Source organism: Ciconia boyciana, chromosome 3, assembly GCF_034638445.1.
Source record: "Ciconia boyciana chromosome 3, ASM3463844v1, whole genome shotgun sequence".
In the NCBI taxonomy this organism is placed as follows: Eukaryota; Metazoa; Chordata; class Aves; order Ciconiiformes; family Ciconiidae; genus Ciconia; species Ciconia boyciana.
Window position 1 is genome coordinate 122762191 of NC_132936.1, and position 26146 is coordinate 122788336.

General features: G+C 38.4%; 1 protein-coding gene across 8 annotated transcripts in view; it reads right to left on the reverse strand.

The window, feature by feature from the left end:
* Nucleotides 1–26146, reverse strand: part of PLCB1 (phospholipase C beta 1) — a 415215-nt gene that overhangs the window by 22726 nt on the left and 366343 nt on the right. For 3 of the 8 annotated variants that reach the window (XM_072857461.1, XM_072857460.1, XM_072857462.1), the window contains exon 32: nt 1608–1672. The exons of the other annotated variants lie outside the window; for them this stretch is intronic. In XM_072857461.1, the coding sequence (XP_072713562.1) occupies nt 1634–1672 (39 nt within the window). In that variant the 3' untranslated portion in view covers nt 1608–1633. The remainder of the gene's footprint in view (nt 1–1607; nt 1673–26146) is intronic. 8 annotated transcript variants of the gene reach the window in all.

Genomic DNA, 26146 nt, shown 5'->3' on the forward strand with positions numbered 1-26146 from the left:
TATTTAAAAAACAAACAAACAAAAAACCCTAGACAGGCTGATAAAACAACCCGGGGGGAAAGCACGAGGAACCACCACCCTGATGCCGGCCAGGGAGCAGAACAGCACTCACAGCAAACGTGTGCCTTCACTGCTGCTGAAGGTGCATCGCTGCTAACACTGGTACCGGCACCACACAGACTGGAAGAGGAGTAGTCCCCAAAACTGAGCCTTGGTTGTCATTAGGAAGGACTACGGATTACAGAACAACTATTAAGACCTTGTGCGGGATGGTGAAAAGCCACAGAAGGATGTTCCGTAGCAAGGAGGAGCTGCAGCTCTCTTGAGAAGGCTCCTTTTACTCCTGCACGCGTGTGTGAGTTGAGCCCGAGGACACTGAAAAGCAAACACTGCCTGCCTGGCAATTAACCAAAATCCCTTGCATCCAGATAACGGCAGCAGAAAGGCAGGTTTTGTTACCAAATACAGTCCTCACTGAGAAGCCATGGCAGTTCTCTCCTCAAAGACAAGCAAAGCATATCAAAGCATTCCAGAAGAAAGGAGTAGAAGGTGAAATATTAAATAAAAATACAAGGCTAGCAGGATTCACTGATTCAGTGACAAAGGTGTGTGGCTTATTGCTACCCCCTTGACAGTGAAAGCTCAAGACCTCCTGGCATGACTGTATTTACAGGCGGTTTCAGGAAGCTTGCTTATACATAACCATGACTCCTAATAGCAGAGATACCCCTGAAATAATACTTCAACCTATCAGCATGTTCTAATCATCAGCCCTTCCATAAAGCAAAGAAAAAAACTCTTTAATCTGCTTTCATCTTTCTTCCAGGCTTTGCCTGCCTTTCCCCAATTGTCTTCTGTTCCCTTCCTCCTCCCTGAAAAACTCACTCTCACCTCTAAATCTTCCCCTTTAGGCTTCACTAATCCTGTTTTACTCATTCACATTCATAAATTCTTTCTCTTTTTCCCCCATTTTTTCCTCCTGCTCCGATGCCCTGGTTAATCCTTTCTTTATCCCATACTCTGGTGTCCCAGATGACAAATCCTTTATTTATCTGCTTGGTAAGCTTAATCTTCAGAGGTACCCAGAATTCCTACCTTCAACACCTTTCCCCATCTCATGCCTCTACATTCAGATGCTCTCAATTCCTACCCCCACATCAATCTTCTCTACCTCTTGAGAGAGACATTTCATAGTGCCTGGTTTTCTGATCTGAGAGTACTGCAGCTACTGTGAGCAGAGAACAGAGGATATTCTGATGACCCAAAGGGCTGTGGAAAGAAAGCTTGTATAATCACGCTGTTACACACAGGCCCTGACCGCTGCACTGAGGTGGGGCAAAAGCAGCAATAAATAAAACAGGCAGGGAGACAATGGGGTGGGGTATGATTTGAAGAAGCCACAAATTGCTTTCACAGTATAAAAAGGATGTAATGGTCAGTGGCAGCATATGTTATGCAGCTAGCAGATAATAATCAGGGCTATAATTGCTCAAAGATTTCAGAAGAACCACCAGGCAGTAAATTGTGGACGCTCCTGACTTAGTTTTGACATGTAAAATGAAAACAACATTAGCATTACTAGATAAAAAGGGGAATGTTTCACTCACTTTCACTATAGTCTCATATTCCATTTCTACTTCTGTTTTTCCTCTACTTCTTGTTCTTCTATGCTCTTTAAAACAAAACCAAGGATCATTTCAATTCGATGTGATTAACAATTACTCTAAGCTGAAATGACATAATTCTGTGCATTACAGTAAAATAACATCTCTTTAATCTATGCACTTAATGAAAAACAAAAGATTACTTCATGCTTCTGTGTGCTGGCTCATTAATATTTGACTAGGTACATGTTAGTCAGAGAAATCAGTCTATTTATCACAACCTGTCAGTCCATACTAAAAGAGGACAACGTTTCAATGGTGTTATGTGGGAGATCCGGGTTTAGTTGAAGTTGCAGCTTACGCACATCACAAGAAGTGTCACTTTTTTCTGGGAGGGGGAAAGAAGCACGTCTCTGAAGGAAAAAATGAGCATCAGCCATGCCACCTGAAGTATGTGCTTGAAGAAATACCTCTGGCCATTGGAGCAGGAAGGCCTTAGACTGCAATCACGCCTAATCCCATGAACTCAGTGCAGTTCGGATGGAAAACCTTCAAGGACATCACCAAGTGCTTACAAGAGTGGTGCTGCTCCTTCACCAGACAGCCTGTTCCCTTTGAGTCAGTCTTGCACGAGTGCCTGAGCAGGACAAGGTGTGGGACACGCTGCTGTTGGAGATGTTACTACTGTTTACTCGCCTTCGTTCTGAGTTGGTGCTTATCTCTGGAGCTGAAACTTCTGTTTGATAGTTCAAAAGAGCAGCACGATTGTCAGACTGTCCCATCTACCTAGAAGACCCTGGCTTGCTGCAGGCAGCTACGTGCTACTCAGAGCTGACTCACTGGGGTAGCTGTGGTTCATCACGCACCACTCCGAGCACCCTGAACTTAAACTCTCTCTCCTGAAGACATCTAAGGTCTGGATCAGAGAAGTCCTGAAGGTAATCCAGCAGCAACCAAAAAGACCCAAGTTTTTTAGTTTGTGCAGTTACCAGAAGGTGGCTATAAAATTATAGCCAGGAACTGAAAAAATGGGTGACTTTTTGGCTCTTGCTAAGTGCAGTCTTTCAACAACGTTGCCATGCCATTTTCAAGTGGCTGCAGTATGTTTCATTCTCTGTTGTGTTAAATTATTGTGGTAACTGTCTTGTTTTACTCTAAAATAAGTGCTATTTCAGTACTAAGTGATTTACTGCTTCATATGGATGGTAATTGCATGAGTATATTGCTGAACTTGGTTCTGTTTGTAGAAGTTGAATCACAGCTCTTTTATGATACAGTTGGTGCCACTAAAATCTTGACACTTCCCACATCATATACTTTATACCCTACAATGTATTGAAGACAGTATTGTATTTATACTGTCCCGGAGTCAGAGCTGTAATGGTATCCAAGGTAATGTGGTGATACTAGGTGAGAGTCAGCCCTGGAATAATTGCATGCAAGTTCACTGAGGTAAACTGTATTTTGTCTTAGCTGTCAGCTTTGTTACAAATGAAACTGAAAATTAAAACCTTTAAAAAGAAATAGAAACAGACAATAGAACAAAATAAAGTTTCTCAATTAATATTTAAAGATTAAATAGCTTAATAACTCAAGTAGTACTTTTAAAATTTGTTACAAAACATTTCCTCTCCAAGCATTTTCTTAAACTGAACATAATTATTGAGTCACTTCCTTGGTAATGGGTGAAGAAGCAGAACAATACGTTTGAGCACTGTGTCCTCATTTTACTTTCATGCAGATTCATAAATGCCTTCTAATTGAGCCACAATGGCAGGCAAAAAAATGTAATTAGCTAACAATGTGGCTGGATTTGAAATTCTGTGTAAGGGAACTTATGCCACCTTCTTATATTGTGTTGCACCAAATGAAAGAAACCATTTTATTTATTTTCTCCTTGAACTCTTTCTCACCTTGATAGCAGCGGGCTGTAAAACTACTGCATTAACAGTGACACAAATGGTGTTATAAGATACATGTTGGGTATAAGATGGTCAGGAAACGGGTGCCAGTGATTGTGGTAGCTTGCACCATTTTGACATGCAAAATGAATCTAAAATATTAGCTGAGGAAGCAGAAGGTAACAGTTTGTAGCAGAAAAAAATGTAGCAGCAAGAAGGTGAAATGTAAAGTGAAAAAAGAAAGCTACTTTGTTTTGCATAGTTCCTTATCACTTCTCCTCATGCACTTCACTTTTCTGTCCCTTTGATCTACATACTTCACTGGTTTTGTGCTCCCACTGACAGACAAATCCGGTAAAATGCCTTACTTAAAATTGGCAATTTTTACAAAATTACATATATCTTTGCAGCACACAAACATTTTGTAACTGTGGATGTTGGCCTAGTTACTTCAATGAGGCAGGTTAAGATTCGATTAGAAATTCCCCTAAAACCAGTCTTGGAAAAACACTGCTAAGCATCCTCTTGCTAAATTCCTTAGTTTGTGCCACATTATTACTTTTCCTTACTTTTGGCACCGTTTTTAGCCAGCCTCCCTATTAAAGTACACATCTTGGTTTGTGAAAATGTGTGTCTACTTTGCACGCAGGTGACTGCAGGTATGTATTGGCTAGTGCTCACATGCCAGGATTTGGGTATGCAAAGTAGGCACACATTTGCAAATATGCAGATTTTACCTACCTGAAGGATGAACGTCAGGCTCAAAATAAGTAAACATTTCAAAAAAAGCAACATCCAAAAATGATAACAAAACCCCCTCTACTTAATCAAGCTGAGGATTTTCCCTTTGATTATTTATCAAAACACAGTCCACTGAAAGTAACAGAGATATCTGGATAGCATGAGTTCCACCGTGATAGGAAATGATAAGGTTACAAGATACAACTATTTAGCTGTAAGTAGGGTACACACCACTCAAAACCTATTCTGTTTATAGAGCTTTTAACAATATAGTCTGTGCACTTGCACCATTAGGATACTCCCGATCCAAATGACGCTAGTGTAGCAGACGTATATCATATATTATGCACACATGTTTACCACAGGGCTGCTCACTAGTTTTGGAGCTCCAGGCATTGTCTTGCAGCATAAGAAAGAGAAAGTCAGAGAGAGACACAGGGATTAAAACAAACACTGAATTTCAAGCTCTTTTCTATTCTGGTGGTCATGACTGTAGTTGTCATAATTACCTGGTCTTTAAAATCCCCAAGCAACTTCTTGATTCTATTGTGAGAAGTATCTTTCTGTATGTACAGACATTGCATTAAGCAGCTTTTTGTGCAGTCTCTAATGCATAGGTAATACAACACAGAAAATACGTATACTTTCCCAAATCATAACTAAGCAGCCAAATATCTATTGCTTTTATTAGTGCTGAGACATTTTAGAGAAGACACACATGGGAACTAGACTGTAGAAGAACACTAATGACAGGGGGAAGTGTTAAAACACTATCTGCTATTCAAAGGCAATGCCTACCTAATGCTGGTTTCCCAGCAGTTTTCTGGAGACACCAGACATCAGAAAGTCCAGAACTCAATCCAGTGCAAGTTTAAGCTTTTAAAATACTGAAGTTGAATATATTCTGGTTTATCTGATGATCCTGAATGTGTCCTCACTTGTGCAAAAAGCCACAAAAAAGGCTGCATTTTATATTTCTGGTTTCTAAGCTGTCGTGAAGAGCTGTGGTGTGTTCTCATTGATTGTGACATTACTATAAAGAACTACTACAACAATTACTCCAGATTTATATTCTTGCTAGTGCATAGAAATGTGGCACAGAACCTGGTTGTTCACCACAAGAAATTGTGCTGACCTAAGACCTCCAATCAAACGTAGTTAATATGACTGTATTCTTTACAATTGTCTTTTATGAACCTTTAAAAATACAATGAAGGAAAGTGTATTGTATTGGGGAAAAGAAAAAGGGAATACTGCTTATTGACAAGAGCTGCCTCACAGCACATCATTTAGTTCTCTTAATAATTCACACTTCTCTCAGTTATTCAGCAACTTACATGTTGTTGCTGTTGGCTCTGCCTTTGGCATACGCTTACAGTGTTTTCCGAGACCACGACAGCACAAAATCACCACATTAAAGAAAGAAGAAAAGATTTTAAAAAGCTGTATGAGGGGAAATGGAAAAAGTTTTAAGCAATGGTGCAACCCAAGTGACTTAAGATTTTTAGAAATGAAACATTCATGCCTAGCTCCTCCGGTTTCTGTACTATATTTCTCTTACCAAAGGTTCAGCTGGCTAAAGCATACCTCTTCACTGGTGGCAACTGGTGGGACATATTTCTCCTAAAACTCTGGCCAGCTGACTAAGAAGCAAGCAGTGCTCACTGGCCACTAAACTGGGGGAAAAACCAAGCCATCTGGAAAACAGTATATACTGTCCATTATTTAATCAATGGACCATGCAAAAGTGTCTTGGTCTTTATGGAAGAAACTCTGGCCTAAATTGCTAAGCCATGACTCCTTTTCAAAATTTGTTTCCAGCTGTGTTGTATGTTGTAGAGTTCATCTTCAAAATAATGGGCCAGATGTGTTTTACATAAGGGTGTTCTTTATATAGGTATCTAGAAACAGAAGATTGAATTGCAAAGCCAAGCAAAAAAGGAAAAGAAAGGATAGAGGGCATGCTTTCCCATGGGTGTAATCTACAGCAAGGTTGCACAAACAGACACTTAGGACAAAATCTAGCTCATGGCAACACAGAAACAGTACAAAAAACATTTAAGGTAGCAACTTGTAGTCATATTTTGAAAGTTGTGAAATCTTATATTCTCATCTTCCTTGGATCAGAAAAGATCCTCCACACCCCTATCACAAAGCCTACGCACATGTAGGTTTGCTTATTAATTGATCTGAGACTGACTGTGAAGTAGACAGACAGAGGAAGAAATGCAGGAGGAAGAGAATGGTCCTGGCTTTGATCTCCCTAAATGAAACAGTAAAACCAGTTCAGATTAATTCTACTCTGTGCCAGTGAAAATCACTGGTTTAACAACAATGTGAGTGAAACCCACCGCTATGCAATTTCACACTTAAGTTACACATACACAATCCAACTGCAGCAAGAATAGTTTTCACATGCACTCCTATTTCTCGTCCTGGGCAAGAAAAGTACATTTCCATTCCTGGTTCCTATTGATTACTTCAGTCATAACCTTTTTAAAACATCAGCTATTATAAACATCAGCTCCATAAATATCACAAGATTAAGTCAGAATATATGTTTTTCAGCTCAAAAAAGCCCCAAACGAAACTCCCAAACCTCAATACAAGATCCATGCAGAATATCACTGAAATTCTGTAGGTACAAAACGTATTATCTATCACCTTTACTGTATGCAGAATAACATTTATGAGCTTGCAAGCTAGACAAAGATCAAGAGAATGGAATTTATTTCTCAGAAACATATTGCCATTAACATAATAAATGACCGTTAGATACAAAAAGTCCAATCTGAGACTCTTTTATCCAGAGTTCATCTTCCTCTGGCCAAGCGTGAACAGTTAATGCACTGCGGTAATGAGGCCAACAAGATTCTGTGAATGTCTCAGTGGATGACTTAAATTAAAAGTCTCAGAGACTTACTCATTTAGGACCTGTGCTTGCTCCACTGAAGTCAGTCTGAATTTTGCTATTGATATCAGTCGGAGTACATTAAAAGTTGACTCCTCACTCCATGGATGCATTTGGCAAATTGCCTTAGTCTGAGAGGTAGTCAGGCAACCCCTGTGAATCAACTACTCATCACAAAGAAGTCAAAATTACTTTAAAAGCAGAAAGAATGCTAAGGGAGTCAGTATTGCTATAGCTAATCCAGAAGAGCAGGTTGGCAAGGGATTATTTTAGGTTTCATCAGCAGTTATGAAAGAATGCATTCCAATCTGGTCAATTGAAGGCAATGAAAGAATCAAAAGAGACTTTGATTACCATTGGGAGTGGGCTAAACAAAGAAAGGAAACATAGAAGTATAGTGTATTTTTATTAGTCAGAATGATTTTTTGTTATTATTCAGTAAGTACTAAAATAACTGCAGTGAAGTCAAGAGTTCTTTCGCTGGCCGTGGTGACATGGCCACCAAGAGCTTTAGGAACTACTAACTTCTTTCTTACATGACAATGAAGCCTTTTTAGCTGTCCTATAATAGTCCCATTACTCTAAAGCTGGATTCTTGTCTGAGTGCCAAGGCTCCTACACAGAAAACAATCAGTGTTCACAAAACCTGTTATATCATAGGAGAGTACGAAGCTGTCAAAGACTTTATGCAAGAATCTGCATTAACAAGGACACTTTTCTTCTCATAAAGACTTAGTCTGTCTAGATCACACATTCAAATATTCCTTTGATACACATTAAGTGTCTCAACATTTCATGTTAAGCAATGCTGAATTCTCACTCACCCTTTACAACTCAAGTGTTACGAAGATGTATATATATGTATAAGAATGTAACAAGGACTGGGAAGGACCTCTGTTCTCTGAGGTGAACCATAAAACTAAGAGAAATCAGCTTAGCTCCATCTTAAAAGTAGCTTTCTGTCCCCACAATGCGTAATTTTAAAATAAGGTATATAGTACCCAAAACTGGAACTACTTGTCTGATGCCTAGTTAAGCATCAGCTAACCTAGTTATTTCTGTAAGACCACAGCCTGCAGCAGTATTCTGCGATGGTTCAGTCTTCCCTCTGTCCTTATAGTAAACAGGTCAGAGAGGAACGCCCAAAAGCTTTTCAGTGAAACATACTCATTGCCCCAATTTAGCAAGTGTACCACATTATTTGATTGTTTTAAAGTGTTAATACTCGGATTTTGTAAATAAATTATTTTCAGGGGATGTAAAGGACCAAGTCCTCTGATCTTGATGGTGGCACAGAAATTGCTTTTCCATAACTGACACTCAAATTTGGAAGACTGCAAATTAAAAAAAATTCTTCTCCTATCCCAAAATGTCATTCTAAATCACACCAGTACATATCCAGAGTGGTATCAATAACATCTCTGAAATGATTACGAGCAAATGCCAGTGACATTGAGATAAGCATCAGGCAAGTGGACGTCTCATTGATTCAATGCTTCATACAAATGAAATAGTTTACTCGTCTTATCTGACAACCTGATTTCCTTTCCAACTTTCCATAAGTCACTTCACTGCTAAGGTCTCAACTCTCCCATCTGCAAAATTGTTTGAAATACAAGTTATTACTTCAAATTTTAACAGTATTAGAATCTGAAAGCAATCACATAGTCTTGTCTTACAGAGCTAGCATGATAGCTTAGGCAATTTTAGGTCCTTCTCTGTGTTAAATATAGCAGATTGCACAGCTTTCCCTGCAGTAAAAGGAGATTTATTTACTAAGAGTGTTCAAAATCCAAATCCTTTTCCTAATGAAGTGTCAGATAAAAGGATGTTTTACACAACCACCACATCAAGAAAACGTAATCTCCCAAAATTTCATGAAACATTAAATGATTGTGAAATAAACAAACAAAAATGTTGGATTTGACAAATTGTTATTAGTTCCATTTATTTTGTAAGATGTCATACATATACCAATTAGTTCTTCAAATGATTACACGGGGGAAGTCCCTTCAGTCCCAATGCTCCGTACTCTATGTTAAGCTCATTAGTTTGTGTCTAAGAACAGATTTTCAGCTTCATTCTTTTCTGAAACCAAAGTTAGCTCAGACAGATAATGTAGCTACTGCTGATAAACTCAAGATGGCTTAGTATCAATTTGCTCAATGGAAAATCCTGCTTATTTTGAACTAATTTAGTACAGCAGTACCTGTTTAAGATCAATTCACAGCAGACTATTTCCTATTTATTGCTAATTAAAATCATGGATTTCCTGTTCCAAACAGCATATGACCCTGAAAAATTAGCTACAAACCCAGTGTGTTATTGACTCAGCTGGTGGACTATGTCTAGACTTATCACCTAATTCTGAGGTTCATAAAAAAACCTACTCTAAGCAATGAGAAAATGGCCTAAGTGAGGTCAGGTGATGAGGGAAAAATAGGAGACACTCACTGAGATTTGTCTTCTCAACATTATGAAGTGCAGAATGGCTTAACTGTGTTTTTTATCTCCAGCCTGAGAAACCAAGAGCACAGTAGGCTGGAACTCTTTCTTGGAACATTAAATCTGGGGAACACCCAGCCTTTCTGTCTCAATTCCAGCCCTTTCCGGCCTTGAAGAGAATAATACTCTAGTTGTATGCCAAGGGGATATCTGCAGGTGGCATCTGGGTTTGACCTTACCCACCCACACTTTTGTTGTCAGGTTTATACAAAAATATTTTCAACTGATTGTGCTGGGTAGATACAGGCCAATTCTTTCACTTCTGGAACACAGTTAAGTCAGGAAAGTACACAAGCATGGGAACAGCTGAGAAAAATGGATATATTGGAGTGGTAATGAATTAAGGAAGATTCCACCCAATGCTTTCAGTACATTGCTCCTGAGCATTCACGTCGCTGAGGTTTGAGCCTCTATCTGAACTGCGGAGTTACCAGGAAAGCAGCACCCACTGGGCTCCATCATGATACCAAACTTCCAGAGGATAAGAAGGGGAGTGCAATCCCTGTCTCTTTTCACTAAACCTCATAAACTGAAAGAAGATGCAATTACAGGAAGAGTGTGCATAGCTTTTGTTTACCAGTGTATCAACTTTTTTTTCTTCTCCAAAAATCTTTGCCTCATTCCCACTGCAAAAGGCTAAAATCTGCCTAGGCTCATCTTAGGGCGATGTAATCAATCACAGCAGCCTGAACTGCATTTCCACCGAGAAGTCTGAGTTTAGGATGCTCTGCCAAAAGTGACGTAGAAAGGTAAAAACCCTCTAGGAAGCAACCCCGCAGACTTCAGAACAGGCATGTCTTCAGAGCTTTGGCAAATCAGGTGCCAACAAATGTTTCTTTATTTGCACCAAGTCCAGCAAAGCCTGGGTGAGACAGAGATACATCGCTTTTAAAGCCTCCTCTAAAGCTTTTATTTTACATGCCCAGATAAGCTAGTTGTCTGAGCATTGTACATGTGGATAATTTTAGAGTTTAAACTCCAACCAGTAAATGTTATGAAAGGTAACATTAACAAACGTCAGTCTGGAAGATTCCTAATTCTCAAAAGCTACAGTGATGCTTATCTTAGAGCAGTAACATTCAGAAGCAATTATAAGAAGATCCAGACCAAAACTGTACCAATTGTGGGCCAGCAGGTAAAATTCTCAAACCAGAAATAAGTGGAAGAACTCTTTATTCACCAGGCTAAATAGACTGTGATGACTGATGCTAGGCTACTACTATGTTTTAAAATGTTGCATTGAGTCTTACAAGACTTAAAAGGCAAACAAAAAATCTCAACGCTTTATAAAGCCAGGCCTGAAAATTTACAACTTCAGAAGAAACTGGATTCTAAAAGTGTCCAACTTTGTTACTAGCATTTTCTTTGACACCCCAAAAATACTTATTCAAACAGCTATCCCAGTCTGTCTCTTAGCTGTTGGATTTTTTTTTTTTAAAGTGTTTGGAGATATTAATCACATTGCAAAAAATATAATAGGTGTATAATTAATGTAATAATCATTCTGAATGTATATTCACTACATTTAATAGGAAAGAAGTACTTCAAGTTGTCTTTCATAATACAAGTGTTTAATTCTTGCTCGAATATTTATGTCATTCATTTGGTTGAAAACTATGTTCAGGAAGCAACTAGGGCAGGGACGGTCTTTTTGTGAGAGGCCCATGCAGAACCACGCATTTTAGGGTCTCTGTTCCTGCACTGAGCTATTGCAAATTCATGAACACTATAATTTCTCAAAGAGATGGAGTCCTACTCTATCTGCAAAAATATAAGGAGGCTAAAGTACTCTTGTCATGTTTCAAACTTACTCAGGCTACAGTTTTTTTTCAGGAGGGCTTCCATTCAAATTTATGGATAAATTAAATTGGTGTAGCTAAAGCAGATAGTATTCCTAGAAATCCTCCTTTTCTCTCCTGAAGATTATGCCATTCTTGCAGGCATAGCTGAGCAAATTCTGTATCTGCTTGCTAGTTGCTGTAGCTTAAATTAATTAAGTGCATTAATGTAATCTGCTGCCAACTGGAATTTACATTAACAAGCAGGACCACAAATAAGGAAGAAAGCTGGGGGTTACTCATCTCACTCAGCTGACTGCAGGGAAGGGTAGGGCAGAAAGCTAAGGTCGGTGTCGGATGCAGCTGACTCAGCATACAGTTCTGGAAGCGATCAAAGAATGAGAACCTATACATCGCCTGTGAAGTCTGATCAAACAGCAACATTTTTGGTTCCCTTCAACCTCATTTATTCGAGTAGTGCAACATGCCTGGCAAGCCAATAAAACCAGCAGTGCTGATACTCTTATGAAAGGGAATTGTGAAGTGATGGTGGGCAATTACCTCCCCCCTGGGGCATATCTGAGCTCTGCCAGGAGAAGGGCTGCAACTCTGAAGCTGTTTAAATGACAACTTTCCGAGGGCTCTGAGGGGCTGCCTCAGCTGGGGTCAGCTTTGAGGCTGCTCAACAGCACTAACCACTGATGAAATGCAGAAGTAATGGGAAGTGATACGAATGCAAGTAAATATTTGCAATGGCCCTTATTTTATCTGCGTTTCTTATGAAAAGAATGCAATCAAATTAATAACGATAAAATTAATATAAATATTAATGCATGTGTTGATATTTAGATTATGAAACGTACTTTCGTTGTTTAGAGGACTAAACAGTTCCTGTTCTTTGAAAGCTTGAAACAGGCCTTTGTTTATCTTCATCTTGTCTTCCGACATAACTTATTTACAGTATGTCAGGGGAGAAACCTAATTTCTAAGGACATTTTCCAATTAACTTTCTTAATTAAAAGAAAAAGTTAGACTCAATTGGTTTGTAAATAGTATTATCTAAACCCACAAAATTCACAGATACTGGGAAACGATTGAGAATACACCTACACAAGTACGATCAGAAATGTTCCCCATCTCCAATCTTGAGGTATTACACATGTTGTAATACTCCATCTCTTTGAGAAATGGTAGTGTTCATGAATTTGCAATAGCACTCTGAATGTCTGCTCATTTTTGCCTGATTTGGAATCAATTTCAAAAATCTCTAACTTTATTAGGGAATTATTGTTCCCTTTGGTTTCTGTCAGACAGTGCTATAAGCAAGCGCTTAGGTGGAAGTATGCGCTTAAAACTATTGGCTTTAATGAGTTTTAAGTTCTGCTCTGAATATGAATCTGTAACAAGAGTCTCTGTAGAGATCCATCTTCATGAATTTGTGCTAGAATCCTGTAATATCCTAGGAAATGTCTGCTGCTGCACTGATTCAAGTGCCTGCCATTCAGACTGAGATCTTTAGAAGTCACTGTAAGAATTCACAATTTCAGGAGGGGCCATGATTTCATCTTGGGCCCAATGAAATCCTTAATTAAGTTAGTATAAGCCTTTCAAATTATATCTTTGAAATTAAACCAGACTCATGAATAGGAACCTAGAAATCACATTGCTACGTCTGACTTGGTGATTGATTAGAAACAGACTCATCCAACTGAATAGTTCACAAGTACTAGAAAAAGATTTAAATCCAATAGAGTGAAAAAAGATGATTGCAAAAACCACTTAAAAGCACTAACACTACTTATTTCCCTAGCGCTTTTATGCCAAGTGAATAACCACACTCTTTGTGGATGCAAGGATATTTCACATCTAAAAATAACTTAAGTTGTACTCTGATCACAAATCTAGATATACCCAAGGCAGCCTGTAGTCATAGGTCAATTTATAATACTTATGTAAAATAAAGAAGAAAATAAGCTTAAAGCAAAATCAGACATTATACTTTTCACATATCCATCGTGGACATACGCTACGAGTTATTGTAAACTTTCTCTGAGACAGTTTCAGTACTAAACCAGATTTTTTTCCTATATGTTGAAAAAGGGATCTTCAGTGGACAATAATAACCTTACATTATGAGAACATGTATTATATTTCAACATTTGCTACTTCTCCTTTCATAATGCCAGTTGGCTTTCAGCAAGACAAATTCTCATCCTCAAACACATGCAGGTGAGTCAACCTAAAGCAGCACAACTTCTTACACCCTCACCTAAATGTTGGCCTGAGACATTCTTCATTGTGGGCGGGTATAAACATATGGCTAACTCCTGCTCACATCCCAACCATCTCACAACAGCTTCACATAACTTTTAAGCAGCAGTTTTCTTTGATTTAGTACTAGAGAAACAGAAATAAATGTGGTTCGATACATTTACTGTGCAAGAAGAGTAGTTTCTATGTTCCAAAAAAATGCTTTCAGAAATAGTAATAATGATAAATAATAATAATAATAATAATAATAATAATAATAATAATAATAATAATAATAATAATAATAATTTAATTATAGTAATAGCTGGAAACTCCAATAGGGCCTAGCCGTAACTGAAGAAACCAAATAACTCTGAATTTTGAAGACAATTAGTTCACAGTACGTGAACACACATTTTAAATTAGCATGTTTGTGTGCAGACAACAGCATTGTATTCTCATTTTGTAGTGGCATTTTTAACGGCATGAGTCATAATGCGGGGAAGGCAGGCTGAGGAAACCTGATGGCTTCCACGCTTCACAGTGTTTCCTTTGTTTAAGAAGAAAAAATGCTTCTTATGGTCAGGACAATGTTAAGAGTGAACTACTTTGCTGTAGGTTTGGCATACGTTAAATCCATTTCGTAGATAGCACGGAACCTGGAAATCCATAAATCTGCCTTTCCCTTTTTTGTTTTCCATACAAGGGAAACTCTGACTTCATTGTTAATGCAGTCAACTAGGAAAACTTGAGTAGACCACAAAACTCCTTCGTGGGATTAGTGGTTTCAAAACAGGACTGGGAACCATCAGAACTGGATTCTAATTTTGTCATGCAGACATGTCACTCAGAAAGATGCTTAAGCCAAAGTTTTCAAACATTGACACCTAAAGTAAGGCAGCAAAATGCAAAGTTAACTATGCACTCCAGCAAAGCCTTTAATACACGACAAATGCTGTACTGTTTTGAGTTGGAAACAACACAGGGAAGTTTTATTATACATTGCTTTCCTTTAGGAATTTTCTGTTGATTTTAGATTTCAGACCCACAGGTTTAAACTCAAGGCCAAATTTGTCTTGATAGTCTCATTTCAACTGAGCTACAAGTATTTTCTATTTGCTGGGTTAAGCTTCAGAGACTTTTAAAAACTGAGTGCTTCAAAAGCTAAGTTTCCTCAAAAACACATCCTCCGATAATATCTGGAATCTCTCTTTTTAGCAGCAATTGACCATAATGAACTATTTTTGCTTTTATTTGGTGTCTTCTGCCTCATTCATACCTCCTCTGAATTTCAGTGAATTCTCAGTCATTCACTAAAATGTAAGTATACCTGTAGCGATTAAAGTAATCCCTGATTTGAAACTAAATGTAGCTACCACTGACAAACAGCAGACTGCCAAACTGGTAGCGGTGGCCATAAGATTTCCTAGAATCAAGAATCCTTACTTTTGGATTTTCCCTTCAAGTATTCCAGTGATTGCAGGTAACCCTCTTGTAGTCTCTGCTCAGTGGACCAATCCTGTTACCAAGGTCACCTTTGCAGAGTTATATTTGCATCCAGCTGACGTTGATTCACGTTGCCAGATGGCTAAGGACGAAGCACAATCACTCAACACAACGTGTGACCTACTTACATGCCTAACAATCTGCTGTTTAATACTTCGTAAATGCACGGAGACTTTGATTAAAATTTTAATTTTGTTTCATAGTTAGCCCACATGTGGCATGTACATTTTGCATACCAGATACATCTGTTCCAACAGGGCAGTAGCATGATGCCTCCGACTTCTTTCTAAAACAGGGCATATGAATGCGTAAGTGTAATTTCCTTATTTCCTAAAGGCACTCTCAAAAATAATTACAAGTTATTGGTTTACATACGGACAACTAATGAAGAGCCAAACACTCTCACGCTGGCACCACATAAACAAATAATGACGACAGTAATATGTCAGCTCTAGAAAAGAAGAATGAGGACATGATACATACAAAATTCATGTAGGGTTTCTAATCAAATATATGGAAAGTCATGGGGAAACTCTCCATCTGTGTTCAAAGTCTCATACATATTTACAGGATAAGTGGGACAACAAAATTTCTGCCTTAACTACAATGTGAAGACATGCAAGAATACTAGAAGTGACATTTGGTCATTGTAGCTCAGATTCCCCAAATTCCTCAGGGCTTTAGGAAGATAATGATTACCAGACTGAATCAGACCCAAGGCTGACTAAGACCTGCACTCTGCCTCTGCCCTCGGCTAGTACCAGATGCTGTACAAAGGTAAAAGAGCTCTAGAGCAGACATAGATAAAATAAGTCCCACCTTCGAGTAGGCCTTCCTTGTCCTGATCTCTAGTAGTTAAAGACTGACTTAAGTCCCGGAGTTCAAGTTTTAGTAAAGTTTTAGTTCCTTTCAAAGTACTGGTCAACAAGAATTTCAACTCTGAAAATACTTCATTTCTGAAACAGTCCCCAGTCCCATTTTGAATCTACCTAGCTTTGACAGATTTTCAAGGGCTTGGCACCTATAAATGAAGTCGAACTGTTAAAAGTCTTGAGCATTCAGCAGCTCCTCTTGTGAAAGTTCACGGCCAGACCCTCAGGAGGAGTTTAGTGTGGTGTATGAAGCTAGACACATATAACTCAATAACTCCTCTAAATGAAAACAGAATGCTTTTTAAAATATAAATCCTCCAGACTATGAGAAAGGGAAGCAGAAACCAAAAAGTCTGCAGAGAAGCAAGTCTAATGTTTTATTATAGATTGAGGAGGAGGGGATAGATGCTAGCTGGAAATCATCTCATCACATATTAAAATTATTTATTCGGGGGGAAATGAGAAGGGAAAGCCAAATGCAGAGAGAAGCAGTTGTATCATCATAATGCAGACGGTGCTAATGAGGTGATTATAGATAACAGAGTAAATGAAAATAATTGGCAGGACATTGACTAAAATAAAACTTTATCAGTGAACCAAATATTTTATTATTGAATAAAGATGCGAAGAGTTACACTCAGCATGTATCATTACATTATTTGGCATTCTCAAGTTCTCCTGGTGAATACTATCTGAAAGTAGACACTAAATCAGGCTGAAGTGTGCTAAATGCAGAAGGGACCACTCCCTGAGAAGTTTTTCTCCAACTTACAGGTCTTGTGGGCCTAATTTTGTCTAGCACCACAAGTTCCTTCCCTCTCCCCATAGCTCTGCAAGGTTATCTTGCCAGCAGAATCACAGGAGGCTCATATAGGAACACTCTGACCCTGCTATGCCCCTGGTGTTTGCCACATAGCCAGAGACGGTGGTGTTTTTACTAAGAAGTTCCCTGCCCCTCTGAGACTTTAAAGATGCCTAGAAAGGACATTCCAGTTGCGGATGAGAGACAACAGAAATATCTTACAAAAAAACCCCCCCAAACAAACACAAAAAAAGATACAAAAAGCGTTTGTACCTATTATTTTCTCTACGCTCATGCTTTATAGGTAAGATTTACCCAGGGAAGTGCCATGTCTTAAAAGTTCTGTTACTTTGCCATAACTTAAGTTTTGAGAGAGCAAATAATGCATGCAAACAGAATCCAAAACCAGCAGCAAAAAACCAGCATTTATGTAATTATTGAGGAATGCACAATAGTTCTGCAAAAAATACCAGGCACCCCTTTTCAAAATGAAAAATGAGAGAAATCCCTTTTCCCTTTTTAACCAAAGGAAGCCCAAACCCAAATTTTAAGCCAAATCTTCATGTGTAAACTTTTACTATCCATAGAAGAATAACTTAAATTTAACTTTAAAAATAGTTATTAAGTATTTGTAGGAAGTGTAATATAATTATTACGATTACTCTGTCATACAAAACACAAGTAGCTTTCTCCTGAGCAGTGCATCAGCCTCAGACTCTGGTAAAAGCTGATCCTCATGGCACAGGTCTAGATCCTGCCACTATGTCCATCTGGTGGACCTGATTCCACAGCTTCTGTTCTGCATAAACCTTTTCATACAGACTGTCTTCAATTTACAGGCACCAAACGCACAGCAGAAAGCCTGTTTTAGCCAGTGACCCAGTTACAAATTTAAGGTTGTATATTGCCCTCAACCCACAGCACAGCTCCCACAGCTTTGCAGAGTCAGAGATCTGCCCAAAGAACCAGGAGACAACCTGACCTTCATGCAACAACAGCACTATTTACAAGCACTCATTATTATTTTTCTAGTTGCTGGACACTCAGTATGATAATATAGCGTGGAGAACACTTTACTACATCTGATTAAAACTTGCCATGTCTTGTGTCCATTAGGGCTGTGCAGTGGAACAACGAACATCCCAGTCCTGAAAGCACAGACTAAGTGAACTGAGATAGGTCTCTCGCTGGGCTGCTTAGCAGAGAGCATCCTCCTCCTTCGCTGGGTCTGATTATTTTTCGACTTAAAAGTCTGTGGAGGAGGCAAAGTGTCTGTTTAATTTGCTGTTGTGTGGGAAAGAGGCAAAGGTGTCTGTGACAGTATGCTGTGCTTGGGAATTGTTTGCTGTTGGTACAGCCTGCAGTTTTTAAGCAAGATGCCACAAAACCCAAACATAATTGGAGAGAGGCTCCTTAAATGAGAACAAAGTAAACAGAGATGCTTCATTAGAAGTTACATCCCCTGATCCTGCTTTTGCTGTCAAGTCCACTGATTTTTTTAGTCTTTGGCTCAACTTAAAAATTAATTATCTTTCATAGAAAACACAAGTTGTTATGGTTATGTTTACAATACTTTGAAGAAAAAGGGTTTCTTTTGGCAAGTCTGTCTTCAAGAAAATAGATACATCTAGTAAATATCATACATGCTTGCTTTTTAGATCCTTCAAACAGTAATTTGCAACTGCTTCGTGTGCACTGTAGCTTGATGTTTATATATGGGCTATGCTGACACATTTACAGGGAACAACAGCAATGTCTGTAACTGGCCAAGTGAAGTAGGACAGCTTTTGAGGGGTTCTGCCACCCCTTGACAAGATACAGCAGGAAGGGACCCAGGGACACATGTGGAGATGTTGCAGGTGCCCAGCGCCGTGAAAAGGCAAGCCTGCAATGTATGAAGAAATTATGAGTAAAGCTTAAATACTCCCTCACTCCAGTGATCACTAGCACACAAAACATCTGTTGGTGTGGTGCCTTGGCTTAGAGAACACAGAGGAGAAAGATAACTCTGTCTCTTGCGTTTCCCCAGCAGATACACACTCCTTATGTTCTTTTCAAATTATGTAGTTATGGAATATTTAAATTTTAATCATGGAGAAAACAAAGGAAGTAGGTTAGATAAAAAGTCATTGAATTTAAAGGAGGGGAATAATTGTTTCAAAATGTTTGAATTTTGTCCCAGTGATTTGTAGGAAATAATGGCAAAACTTGAATTCTTTCTGATGATGTTTAACAAAACTATGGGAGACTGTTGGCTGATGCAGACAAAATTTTTTATTTTTACAACCCCACCTGCATTTAGGATTCAAAATTGGAGTTCTGATTGTCTGTCTTTGCTACGTTTGATTACGTTTATTTCAAAAACGCTCTGCTATATTTGATTGAGAATAAAGATAGCAATGATAATTTGAGGTTACTTGATGGGCATTAGACATTTTTAAATCACATTCTCAGAAGCGCAGAGCATGTTAGAAAATATCATTAGTTTTATCACTCAGCTGTGGTTTGAGACAATCACTAAGCAAACACAAAAGGGAGAAATGTCTTAAATACTATGGAACTGGGGTAAACTAGGAATAGTAATACAATTGAACAGTTTTGCTTGGGTTAGTGCTCTGTTTTGGTTTTTTTGGAAGAGCTAGATGGATCATATTCAGGATGGCTCTTTATTTAAGGAACAGAGCACACACCATAAATTAGAAAGTATAAATATTTAAAGTTTTGTTGAAAGTGTACACAACCAATCTGTTATGGCTGAATTCCTTTTTCTAGGCAATGGCTACAATAGATGTCCTTAAAAGTGATCACTTAATATAATACTGGCCAAAGACCAAGAGAAATTCTGTTTCCATAATGGTGCGCTGGAGAATTCTTTATTTTAAAGTGCCACATCGAACGTCTAAATTAAGTCATAGGAGCAAAGAAATTTATGGTATCCAAAACCTTTGCTTGGGTGTATACTCCATGGCATCACTCAGTTAATCATACTGGAGCTAAACAAGGCTGTTCACCAATTATTAACTCAAATCATCAACTGCTTCAACGCTGTCAAGCCCGATGTCAGCTCTCTTCAGAACTGCACTCTTGACCACAAGTTTAGATGTGCTTTTAGGGTTATAATGAAGAGTAAGCCAAAAGAAAAAAAAAAAAAAGTGCCCAAAGTCCCATAGCCCATAGCAGGGCTATGTTTCAAATTCCCATAGCAGGAATTTGAAACAGTTCCCAATGCGGAAATGGCTGAGAGTAGAAGAAGAACGCAATCAAAACCAGTCTCCGGAAGCACGTGCTTGGAGAAAAGTATAGTTCAATGAGCATACCAAAAATCTCCCCAAACTAAAGGACAGTAAAGGATGAAGGCAAGCGGGGAAAATCAACACAGACTGGAAAGCACAGAGTTTTTTCCTCTCTCCGAAGTGGTTACAGAATAAATTCCAGAATTAAAACACATGGCCTGTCTACCATGTATTTTCACCTCTGTAAGATTCTTAAGTCATAACCACTACTTTAAGGTTCCTCTCGTTTTGTCTCTCCACTGTCTGTGAAGCTGTTCCCAGGCACATGGAAGCACTGCGACTGTTTCCCTAGAAGTGCGAGTGCCAGGCAGGTTTCTCCTTAACCACCCAGCTATAAAACACTTCCCTCCCCTCTCATACCTTGTCATGTACCATCAGCTGTGATCTGGGGTGATGTATCATCTCTGTGAAACTCTACTCGGGGAAGCAGTTAACACTCGTCTTCGTAAGCAAAGGGGAATGACCTTAATTTGTGGCCTGGCACGGCCAGGGAGCAGAGCACGGGAGGCACCCGAGCCGTGTCCCAGCACTGTCCAATGTACCACCGAGTCCTGCGCCGCTCCTCGCTGAGCATCTTGCTGCCAGCTCTTCCCAAGGATGGCCTTAGTCTGCTTGGAAACTGAAACTCTCATTCCTCTCTGAAGATTGTGATCAAGTGTCTAGAGAATGTGCCATTTTATATTTTTATACCCCAGCCTTTCTCTTTGCTTTGCCAGTAAAGCAATGCTGTGTATTTTTCCATGGATGAACAGCAGTGGCAGTTAAAATTTTTCTGAGTTTCAGCTGCTTAAACCGCTTTTGGAGGCTAAGCAGATACTGAGCATTCAGCTTTTGTTCTTATTGCATTAAAAAGCAAACCAGGAAAACAAAACTTGGATGTATACCTAGTCTTAAGTTGTTCACACAAGCAAAGACAGATGAAATACGACATATCTTGACAATAAAACCTACTCTTTCTTACTTAAATAGTCCCTCTTCAAATTTATTAGACTCAAAATCTTAGCAATTTTTGAAAGGTAATGAGAGATCTGAATGATCAAAACACTTAGCTGGTCCATGCTAAAGGTATGCAACAGAAATGGCTGTCAGTAAAACTCAGATGTGAACAGATAAAATGTACATCTGTAGCACAAGCCTCTGGCTGTCTGGCAGGATACGTATCAATATATCGAAGAGCCTTTTGTGCAAATGGAATAATTCTTCCCATAGTAAGTCTTAGAAAATAAAATAATTTCAGCTGACGGTATGCAATGTAAAATTCACTTCTTGTTTCTGTAGACAAGTGGTTACTAGACTGTGAAATTTCACTCTTTAACAGGGTTGGCTTTAATTTAAGCTCATGATTAAGGTCTGAATTTCTCTTTTAAAATTTTACTTTTTCCAAACAACAAACATTTTTTTTCCAATAATTATTTAGGAAATAATTTCATTAATTTCCTAAATTAATGAAAAGAGTGTAAAACATTTAACCTTAACTTTTATAATTTTCCCTTGTGTTTTTTTTATTAAATATGTGGTATATAAACATGAAACAAGGAATTAAGCCAGAACAGTGCTAATTATTATTCCTCTTGATTTGAAGGCATGCAATGTAAGTCATAAATCTTATTTAAACTTTAACTTAAGATTCACCAGTATGTTTGGGGTAATTTAAGCTGTTCTGGAATAGCATAAAACACTCAGAGCATACTGGCACTGCTTTGTATTGCCAGGCAACAAAACAGCTGAATACGCCTCCCAGATTTCATCTTCTTCCCATCTCTAAGCATTATCTTCCACACCACCACCTACAAACTGTCCATATCCGTGTTCTCTCATACACTTCCTACTGTTTTCTTCCTTCTATTCTTGATGTTTCATTTTCCCTGGAGGATGAAGAATATATTCTAACAGAAGTAATATATTTTTTTAAATGTTTGCCTGCCTTCATTTCTTACACAGGATTAAAACCTGAGGCTGCCCGAGCAAAGATGCTGTTGTTTCATTTGCTTGCTGTCCATCCGTTTTGAAAGAGAGGAAGTTCCCTGAGGACGCGCACTGTGCCTCATTCACAGTCCGGGGGTAGGTAGAGGTGGCTATTTAGAAAGAGGACGGCCAGGACCAGAGAGTCTTTGTACAAGACTTCAGTGGGGTTTATGGAAAAGTTTGAAAGTACTGCAATCTAGTCTTACTTTAGAGATAAATAGAGATAAAATAAATAGCTAAGATATTTAGAGATAAATTTAGAGATAAATAAATAGCTAAGATAAATCACTACTTTGTTTTAAAGAGCGATTTAAAAATCCTCTTTAACAGATAATCTAAAAACCAAGAAGGGTTATTCTAAGAAGATTTGTTTCACAGACAAAAATTAGGCGCAGTAGTTTTGAGAAGGACATCCCATATTCGTTTTCACATACATCAAGGAAGTTTCACACCTGTCAGAGGAGTTAATCTCAATTCATCCTTTGCTTAAGAAATGTAATGCCTGTCTCCTTAATTAGAGAGGTTTAAGCTGGTTCTGCTGACACCATTTAAAACCCACACACTCAATATAATTTTTAATCAAAATATATGTCACAGGTCCTATTGGAATCTCTACAAGTTCTATGTTAATCTTCTCGTAGAGCAGGCATATAAAATGGGTTAGGTGAATTGCTTCCTAGCACGATTTTGTTCTCTCGAAGGACTTGAGGACTTGCCCAGGTACACAGGTTTCTTGTAGGTATCTAAATTCAGATGAGATGAGTCTTACCTCTAGTTTTGCACCTATTGCCCTTGAAGTACTCTTCAGTTACATTTCATCATGACCCCTTTAATTCATAAAATTTTTTTAGAACTTTAAGACTCATCATTTAATTTAACTCAAAACAGTGCAGGAATGTGGAAAGATGAAAGTCTTGAAAACTGAGGAAATGCAATTACAGCATCCCACTTGGTCAGTTCTTGAATTGTTATTCATTGCATTTGCACAAATCCACACAAAATTAGGAAAAGGTGAAAGGGATGAAATATTCCCAGGGTAACAGTACTCTTTTGCACTGCTAGTTAGCAGCAGCATTAAATTTTAACAAATGATCTGCAGAACGCGCTACACTTCCTTGTATGTGTAGAGACTGAGACCCAAAAAACCCACGAGGAAGTGAAATATTATGCTGAAACTTAATCTGTCTCTTAATGATATAATAGTAATTATTTTCAAGAAAGGATGCTAAAAGAATCACTGGTACAGAAAACCAAGCTAAGTAACAATAATCTTCTTCAAAGACACTGATGATGTCTATCCATGCACCAGTAAAGAGGAATGCCAAAAAAAAAAAAGGGAAAAAAAAAAAAGAGGATGGCATGATTTCAGCCACTAAATAAAAGTAAATAAAACCTTTTAGAAATGCAGAATGGAATGATTACAGCCCACAGTTCTCTGCTGCTTATGGCACCAGATGAATTTCAAACTATAAAAAGGGTGAAAATTCAACATCTGGCAAGATATATGGGATAACTCTACATGTAGACATCTGGATGTCATTACAGGTAACATTTTCAAAAGGGCCTAACTCACTGAAGTACTTCACAGGTGGCATTTGTATTTATAATTTTACCTTTATCTATTTAGCAACTCTAAAGGTCTGTATGCTATGATCAGTTCATTAGGAAAATGAATAGGAAGTGCTATATATAATCTTCTGACTGCATAATGATCTACAGGGTGAACTATACACCATACTCTTAAGCATATGGTGTTAAGAAATCAAATTGTGTGTCTAAATAAGCCCAACTATCCAACCATTCTAAAAAAAACCCCCTTGATTTGAGGTGTTGGATGTTTTTAAAGTATAGTAGCCTAAAACAATAGATATGAAAGTTCAATAATATCTCATATATTAAAAAGACAGGACACCAGCTTGAAAGTTATTGCTCTTAATCAGTAATTTATAGTAAAATAACAAAAACTTCTGTTTCCGAAGAAATTAAAAAAAAAATCCACTATTCTATGTAAAAATAGAAAAACCAGGAGAAAATGTTGCCACTTAAGAGCTGTTTATCCAAGTCATCTCGTTCTAGCAGCTTTTCATTATTCACATTACTTGTCCTGCGGGCACCTCATGTGTGTCTGAAGTCTTTATTACCGTTATTTGAGAAACTAGTATTGCCTGTACAGATGTCTCCTGGACGGCACTAAGTACCATCTGCAATAGTCAAGAACACCCTGAAATTTTTCTGCTGCTAAATTGTGACACAGGCAAAAGCAAATCACTTAATAGGGCCTGTCTTTTGCAACAATTGAGAAAGACTAATCAACTGCACATTATCTTGAGTTGCCAAGAGAGTTTGGCAATGAAAAAGTACAAATTGGGGAAGAACAAGGAAAAAGTGGAAACTGGGAAAGCCTGACTTCTGGCAGCGGAGAAGAGAAACTGCTTCATCTGATGGGCTAAGATCCAGGGAAAGCTCAGGCTGATTCGAGCCCTGCGAAGGAGACGGAGGTATACAAAGAGCAGTGCTGAGCTTCCTTGCTGCACTGTGACTGTCTGATGCCTCTAACTCCTGAGAAAGCGCAAGTCAGGGACAGAAAATTCTTGAAGCAGATGCATTGGAAAAGAAATGTCCACCACATTCTGCTCAGCTTGGTCACTTGGTAGCCCCCAAAAAAGGTTACTTTCTATTCAGGCCACAAACTGATCCCAAATATTAACATGCAACACTTCTATGGATTAATGCCATAACTGAACATAGCTCTACAGAAATAATCCCCAAATGTCACCCCCAAGGAACTGAATCCTAGTTTTTTATTGGTGGATAACAATAACAAAAAACAAAAAACAACAACAACAAAGTAAGTCATTTCAGTGGAATTAAGGAGTCATAGGGAGGTCAAGGACAACATTTTGGTGTGTCTTCCAATACAGTATTCTGCACCAAACAATGAAGGAAGTGCAACACACACGCAGAGAAAGAAAGAGGGGGGACATGATTAAATGGTGGGTTAAAAGTTGGTTAAGATGCAGTTAAAAGATGTGTTAGAAATTTTGTTTCTTTACAAATTAACATGTTGATGTGACAAAGAATGCCTCAAAAGCCGTTATCTAACTGCATATTAAAAACACACATAACTGAAATGGTGGCTGCTGAGTATTTAAAACATTTTTAAAAGCCATTATGCGAAATGAGTAAGAAATATATAATGTGTAACTGCTGCCGGATATTGCTTTCTTTCCTCCCGAGCTGTGACGGGAAGCCTGACAAGAGCAATACAGTCTATGCTGTGGGAAGGCTCCCCTGATAGCTGGCGTCTCAAGAGCCACACTTGTAGTAACTAATGATCCAGTACTGCAGCCTGTACGTGCACTCTTACGAAAATTATGTTAAGTTTTATGTATGAAGGACTCAAGTGTGAGTGACAGGCTAAAACAGGAAGAGCATTAATAGCTGCAAATGGGATTGAGAGCGCCAGCTGAGGAATATTGAGGACTCCTGTGCCTATTGATAGGAAATACATAAAAGGGGAAACCGGAGTATTAGATAAGGGTAATTCGTGGTTCATATGTCACAATAATAGTATATTGCACAGAATATGGGATAGTACAGATGATCCTAACCAAGATGCTTCCTCAGAGAAACATAAATCTAGTAAGGCAATAGATGAAGTGGGATTGATTAATACTCTGAAGGCAGCTTTTCATATAAAACCAAAGGCCAAGTTGTTCCTAGTCACATAATGTGAATAACACACTTATAATTTCACACGCTGTATTATTAAAATTGCATGTTGTCATGGGCTTATGCATCAGACAATAAGTTTGCATAGATATCTGAAGGAGAAACAGAAGCCTTGACCTGAAAAGTCGTCATAAAACTTACTGGAGAACTTAGTGCTTTTAGTGGAAGCTGTGCAAAGCCATTTACCATCAGGAAAACAATCAGTAAGCCACCACAGAAAGGACGTTTCGTCAGTGCCCTTTGCATAGTGAGTAACTTTGCAAGCAAGGCAGACAATACACTCAAC